The 7,500-nt window shown below is 40.1% G+C and overlaps 1 protein-coding gene across 5 annotated transcripts in view; it reads right to left on the reverse strand.

Moving 5' to 3' along the window:
- The window catches only part of LOC111322180 (monocarboxylate transporter 10), an 11,743-nt gene that overhangs the window by 3,781 nt on the left and 462 nt on the right, over positions 1 to 7,500 (reverse strand). The window contains exons 1-5 of one of the 5 annotated variants that reach the window (XM_088753108.1): positions 6,430 to 7,185; positions 5,933 to 6,119; positions 3,128 to 3,303; positions 2,126 to 2,372; positions 1,395 to 1,710 (exon numbers count right to left, since the gene is read on the reverse strand). In XM_088753108.1, the coding sequence (XP_088609234.1) occupies positions 1,395 to 1,710; positions 2,126 to 2,372; positions 3,128 to 3,293 (729 nt within the window). In that variant the 5' untranslated portion in view covers positions 3,294 to 3,303; positions 5,933 to 6,119; positions 6,430 to 7,185. Of the gene's footprint in view, positions 1 to 1,394; positions 1,711 to 2,125; positions 2,373 to 3,127; positions 3,304 to 3,489; positions 3,557 to 5,932; positions 6,120 to 6,429; positions 7,186 to 7,500 lie in introns of those variants that run through there. The other 4 variants (XM_088753109.1, XM_088753105.1, XM_088753110.1 and 1 more) reach the window with 4 other exon arrangements.

Genomic DNA, 7,500 nt, shown 5'->3' on the forward strand with positions numbered 1-7,500 from the left:
ATTTACATCTTGACGAACTTGTAGAAATTCTTGTGTGTATTCATGGTCGAAAAAAATAGTTTACGGGCGAAGCCATCGCAAGACTTTTTTGATTTCGTTAATGTTTGCGATCGACTGTTTTCGCAGTGTTTTATAGTGCAGTTTGTTCATTTTCAGGATTCCTCGTCAAATAGAACAATCTTATTGGACTTCAGAAATGGACTTCTAATTTGAACAATGATCCGCGCCTTTTCAAAACGGATACGGCTATCGGTTTCAATATTCAAATAATCAATCCATTATTGCGTTCGTGAAACGGCTAGCGGGTTCAATAATCAAATAATCAATTCATTATTGCATTCTTGAAACGACTGGTGGGTTCAATATCCAATTGATCAATTCATTAATGTAATCTTGGGGGGTACGCTTCACTTAGTTTGACTGTAAAGCTTTTAAACAGCGCGCTTGTAACGTTAACGAATGCTTTATATCCTGAACCACTAAGTGAAATGATTTAAAATAAGCCAAAAGCATAAGATCAAGAATTCTGTTGGCTTGCCGATGCGTTTTTCAGTCACAAACGTGGCTCTACTCCTACTATGCAGGGTTTGTATGTATAGTGCACTTCTTTGTTTGTCTTTAACCCTTTTACGCCTTAGCGTCAGTATGCATATTCTCCATACTGTTCTCCATACATTTCCAAAGGTGCTGACAAGGAGAATTTGTATTTTCAAACCGAACTCGCGTTGCGCGCTCGTTCGATTTTGAAATCGCGCGTATGATTTCAGCCCTAATAATATGCATGAAAAAATTTCTCAGTTCTGATTGGTTAAGATGAATGCAGTTTTCAGTCAATTCAGTGCAGAAGAGAGTGAATTCAGTGCAGAAGAGGGTTAATTCAGTGCAAAGAAAGAAACAAACCAGACATTCTGATTGGTCAGAATGATTGGTCAATGTCAAGGTCAATGTCACTTGCAGGGTTTGAATAAATCATTTTTGCACCTGATGCGCGCGCTTTTCTTCTGCGTAGTTATGGGAAGCTACCTCGTAAATTTTCATGTATATTATTAATAGATAATCACATGATTTTCTCGTGCAATTTGGAATAAATAATCACTTGTAAATTTTTTCAAAGGCCACAAATTACACTCGCCGTACGGGCTCACGCAATTTTGTTAGTCTGAAAAAATTTACTCGTGCTTATTTATTCCAAATTGCACTCGAAATCACGTGATTACCTATACAAATTGCACTCCACTCGTGCCTCATTCTCCAGTACAAAATTCAAAAAAATACATTATCTCAAGCGAGGCCAGAAGGGCTAATTTAAATTTAAACAAAAGAATATTAATCCGGCAGCCATTTATGAAAGTGGTCTATTAGCCATCTCCTTAAAATGATCATTCCTTACTTACCACATATGAAGCAGGTATTAGGCAACCGCTGGCGTATAATCCTATCCCCAGCAAAAACACCAGGAACGATTTATCTTTTAGTAGGGTTCGATCGAATATTTTCTTGAACTGGATATCTCTCTTTCCAAAACTGACTGGTTCGAGTGGAGGACGATATGCAAGGGCAGAGACTGCAGTGACAGCAGCGATTCCCGCCATAATAATAAAGGTTGTGGAGAGTCCTGTAAGCGTCACTATATGCTGAATGAATGGCCCAAGGGCAATGGTACCACAATATGCGCCAGCACTACATATACCATTAACCAGCGCTAATTTCCTATGTTCAAGAAAAATTTGAAATCAGTTTTCGTTTAACTGGTTTGAACTGGCCTTTATATGATTTGAAGTCACTGCAATACCTTGATGTGGGATTTTATTCTCCAAAATACCGTTTTAAAGCAATTTAATTGAGTGTGTCGAAAGTGATCCGGAATTGCTTTGTTTTTGCTTTACTTCGTTATGTGATTGGTCCAGAAAACTCGCGCCACTTTCCCGACCGTTTAGACTCAAACTGTTTAAACCAATCGTGACTTATCATTCGCGTTTTCACGCGCTTCAGACAGCTTGCTTGTTTTTATTTCGATTTCTCATTGGTTAGTCATCATATTTTCCTTCCTATGACTGAATTTTCCTCGCACAACCCTTATATAACAGCAAAAAAAAACCAAAAAAACCGTATAACAAAATATAACCTCTCGAACCAGAGTGAGATGATTCTAAAAGTTGTAATGAAGGCCAACGAAGCCCCGATCCCAAATAAAACTCCATATGTCACAAATAACAGGTAGAGCTGAGTAACGAACGACGATGCTACCAGACCCGTCACGCAGACTAAGCCACCAACAAATCCCGTGATACGGCATCCCCAGAGGTCACAAGCGATGGTAACAAACGGAGCCACAGTGTATAGAGCGAACAGGTGAATAGAACCCACCCATGCTAGGAAAAAAAATAAAAGTAAAGTCTTTACTCGAGCCAGGTGGCCTATCCTGGCGGAGATTATCACGGTTTCCTTGTAGCATGAAGCGAAGTTTTACTTCTTCCCCCTCATTTTGGGTAAAAAAATAAATATTCCAGGGGGAAAAAAATCCAACAAGTGAACACCCACAAACAAAAATCCCCGCCCTTAGCTCAAGGTGTGGATCCACCAATCAACCTCATTCCCAGGGCCTTTTCCCTTAGTTGGGGGTTAGTTAAACGCACAGAAATCGTGTATCACAGGCCATTGACTCTGCAAGCAGCTTATGACAGAAACATCATGAAGTGCACGAATATGAGGTAAGTTGGTAGTCAATAAGGTGATCGGCTGATCACAGAAGTAAAAATCTTATCATTAATAACCTATACAAATATACCGTAAAAGAGAGCCACTTTTACCAGGAAAATAATCCGCGACTTTCACAAGCAGCAGATTACACGCTAACTCATCCTATAAACGGTAAATTTCCAGGTTCACTAGTCCCGGCTTATATAAGGAGAGTTTTCTGGACGTCTTAATGAACGAAACTTACACTGCGCAAGTGCATTTTTTTTCTGCACTCTGATAGCGACATAAGACGCGAACTATCTAGCGGCGTATTTACGGCTACGTTGGTATAAATAGTCCAGTCGCATCTTATGTTAGCCGCGATTTATTTTCCTCGAGGAAACAGCCCTAATGTGCTCTTGTTTTGCCAAATCATTTATCCGTGTACCTGACGTGCCCTTTTTGCCGCCAAATTCATCCAGAATATAAACGTAGAGAATTCCAAAGCTGTTCTGTATTCCAGCCAGGACAAAGTGAACTGAAAAAGCTGATGCACAGACACACCAACCATATCCACCGTCCGGAGCTGACTTGAAAACAGACGAAGTATCCATTCGAGGAATCCTGGCAACGTTTGAAGGAACGTATTTAGAATTAGGGATACGGTAGACTTACAAAGGCTAGTTTCTTTTTTCTTTTCTCGTCAAATTAAGCATTATTGTTGTAACTAAAGTTGTAAAACATTGAAACGTGCGCAAGTTATTTTCGAACTGAAGAAATTTGACGTAGAAAAACGAAAAAAAATCTCACCAAAACGGATCAGAGCTTGTGGTTTAGGCAATCCTCGATAATTGTACCCGACCGTCAACGAGTTCTGCTGCGGTATAAAAAGACTTTTGAAATGGACATTTTGGGTCAGCGAGTGGAACTCGGGTCTGTTAGGGGCAGGATGCCTTTGCATTTCTATTGGCGGTCGGCATTAATTTTCCATTTTCAGAATATTCACATAACTTAACAGGTGGTCTCCCAGAGGTGAGATATGCTATGCAAACCCTTACGCAATGTGTCTCTTTTGTAAGAATCAACAGGATATAAAAACTTTACGGACTGCCTTGAAATTTTCTCCGAAGATTCCCAAGATACCAAACTAAGAAATCATGTGTGGGAATTGGTTTTTTTCGAAATAGATCTCCCGAAATGACCTCTGACGTAGCACGTAACGGTAAAATTTTTGTTGGAAAACTTTACAAAAAAATTTCTTCGCATTGTTTTTCTCAAGTTTTCGAAGGGGGGGGGAAGACGGGGGTAGGGTTGGAAGACTTTTGAGGGATCACATGGTTTTAGGAGGAGAGAAGGGGGAATCAGTCGTCGCCAACGGAATAGAAATGGGAATTACAGAAAATTACCCTATCACGAGATAAAATTTTTTTTATGCTCAGAGCGCCAAACTGATAGAGGTTTCCGCTCGATAGATTTCCTCCGACGCATAATTTCACGGACGTGCAATTGATCTGTTCCACGAACTTCCTACCAATAGGGTAATGGGAATGCATGTAACGTTGGCTGGTCACGTTTTCACTACTGATTGACTATACTGGGGTTTGCAAATTTTGGGTTTAGAGGGGCAAGAAAATTCTAGTTAGCTTGGATTAAACATGGGAAGATTCGCAGTTAAAAAGTTGTTACCGCATCACCAAAAAGTAACTAAAATGGGGTCTACAACTGGCCACAGAATATATTTAATGGGGTAGGGGTGTTGAGTGTTGAGAGGCCAGTGGCACATAGAAGCAAAATGCCCCCCTCCCTCCCTCCGTAAACGCAAGAATGGTCTTAAAATAACTGAGGAGAATTTGCTACCTTTCTATAATATAAGATTAGTCTTCTCGGATAAGGACGAATAAACCGTAGGCCCCGTCTCCTGCAGGGTTGGGGGTAGGAGACGTTAATTTACCACGCACGAGATTATTGTGTGGTGGATGTCCTCCCCTGGGGTGGGATGGGTGGGTTTACTGGGCCCGCAGTAATTGGCGCAAGCTGTTGCGGTGTCCCTGCCTGTCGGCGAATCTAATAAATTGAATTAAAATTAAAATATGTGTAGGTGGCTCGCGTCAAGAACTTCAAGGAGCGTTAACGAGAACTTGTCAAACAGATTGAAAAATCGAAACACGTTCGCAACTGATTTACCCTCTATCAGCCTAAAATTATTAGCATCAAAGTTCTCCTTACAGTAAAGCCGCTAAAGCAAGCACTTAGGTCATGAGAAAAACGGTAATGATCACCAGCCACAAAAACTATTGATTTTTAAACAAATTCTTTTTTTCTAGGGAGCAATAAAAAGAATATGCATAGTGATGTTAGGGTTTAAAAGGCTGAGCAAGAATTAAAACTACACTAACGGCCTCCTCTCTTCAACCCTAACCCTCATACCAAGGCCGTTATTCTCCTGTCTCGACAAACGGTCCAGACATTCACTCTGTTGCCTCAACGGAATTATTTATTAACGGACAATAGGCAAACTTTGATTAACACTTAGGAACAATTTGCACTTTGAATGGTTTTAGTTTCCTGTCTAGTCATATCACCGAGTTCGGTAATTCAAGCCGCAGTTCCAGTTCAGTAGTTCATAGTTTATGGAAACCCGCCACAGAAGTAGGTTTGGTTTGAGTTTTCTACGGTAATTCTTTATTTATTTGTTAGGGATCTCAACGTAGGTGAATACCACAAATAACTGTTGTGAAATTTGTTGATTTCAGATCGAATAGTTATATCAATAAACCGTTGATTATCCGATATACGGTCGTTTCCGTAAACTTCTAAGGTTGTCGACTCGTCAGTGGTCCACACTCTTATTTTAACCTCGCTGCAAAATCTACGTTCCTACAAGAGCAACGGCAAGATTCGCATCGACTCACAAACGGGAACAATATACGTGAAAACCCGCTCAAATAAACAATTGTAGCGGAAACCAAAAGTTCAACGAAATGACAAAATCATTTTACTTCACTTGTTTTATTTGATAACAGTCTCTCCAAAGAACACCAGCTTTCCGTTTTTTTCGTCTTATTGATTCATTTAAGTGTTTCATGAATTTAATATACAACAGTGAGCCTTTTTTTTTATGATGAAGCAATCCAACTTTCGTTTCTTATGTCATATTTCAATACCCTTACGTAAATTACTTATGCGAAATATTTCAATACCCTTAATTACTTAAGCGAAAATTATTAATGCGAAAGTTGATTATCGAGCATACCTTTCGCATTCTGTGTTAAGTTGCCAATGAAATATTCAAAACTCTTTGTTTTCAAGAGTACCAAACAGTCTAGCGAGGGACAAACATTGTCGACAAATAGTCACTTGAAACACATCCCGTCACGTAGGGCTTACGCAGGAATGATTTCAAGGCAACATTCTTGATCTTGAAGCAACGAACCAAGAACCTATGATAAATGTTCATAGGTTATACCATCCTATAGCAGGTAGTAGCCCTATAGTAGCTTCTCTGTGTTTCTAGGGTTATATACCTTAAAATTTTAAATGTTTCTTCAGTCGTGGTGTTACTTTGTATTGTCTACGTGTGCTGTTCTACTCAACACGCGATGTTGGGTTTGTAAATACATCATGTATTTACAAACCTGACATCGTTTTTTGTGGATGGTTAAGACCAGAAAGAAAACCCTAAATTTCTGCTGGGGAATATTTCGCCTAAAGCTTATTTATTGCAGTTACCCAGAACAAAGTTTAGCTCACCTACTTTCTTCTAACCTCGCTTGGCAGAGTGCAAAAAGGGAAACCAGACTGAAGTCTGATGCGTTACGGGCTAAGCTTGAGGTCACAAAATGAGGTCAAGGTGGTCTTGTTTTGAAACAGAAACGAGAAACGGAAACTTGTGGACGGGGCCGGAAAGGTTAAACTCCACGAAACATTTTCTCCTTTCCACGAAAAAAGTTGTTGCCTTCTAAGGCATGGGTCGCACTTGGCAAAGTTTGGTGTGAATGTGGTCACTTTGGTGTAAAAATCTGTCGTCGGGGCACATTACCTAATGCGACCCTAACTTTTCCAGTACGCAAAAACTTTGAAAACTGGCCAAAACATCAAAGACGCCGTAGTGCTTGGGGCAGGTAGATTTCGGAAAACTCGGGCTAAACAAATAGCTATCATAGCGGTAACTGTCATCGCTTGTCAGTAAACAGCAAACGACTCGACTGGTCGCGGAACAAACCAGGCATATGGCCCTCGAAGTAATCTTCGCTGACGTCGATTTCTCGCTCTCATCATAACGGCAGTCAAAACAGCTGACAGGCGTTAACCCATCTTTCATAGATCATACGAAAGACAAAAAAGTGCTCGTGATTTAACTGAATAGGAAGAATAAGCATCACCGTGATCGTTATTAACACTACTTCAACGGGACGCATTTTTTTAACGTTTGTTTTCCTTTTTCAGCTCACTGCTGTCTGGTTTATCAAAGTGTCGTCACTGACATTTTTTTCAGCTAGTGCGACCCTAATAGTTGAAACCAAAAGTTTGCCTTCCGGTTGCGGTTTCAAATTTTCTGTGTTTTTTTCGCCGGCAAAGTAGAAAACTTTGCCCAAGTGCGACCCATACCTTAAGTCAGTCTCAATAGGGTTAAGAAGCGTACGATCGTCAATATTGTTTCAGTGACTCTAAATAGTATTGCGTAACCTTTACTATTGTAATATGATTGACAATTAGCTGATCAATGTCGTTTTGTTTAACCCGAAATAGAATATGATTTGTAACTTTTAAAAAAACTTAGTCAATTCATTCTACACGTGGAACGACAGGCGGCCCAAGCTC

This window comes from Stylophora pistillata, chromosome 3 (genome assembly GCF_964205215.1).
Source record: "Stylophora pistillata chromosome 3, jaStyPist1.2, whole genome shotgun sequence".
Classification (NCBI taxonomy): domain Eukaryota; kingdom Metazoa; phylum Cnidaria; class Anthozoa; order Scleractinia; family Pocilloporidae; genus Stylophora; species Stylophora pistillata.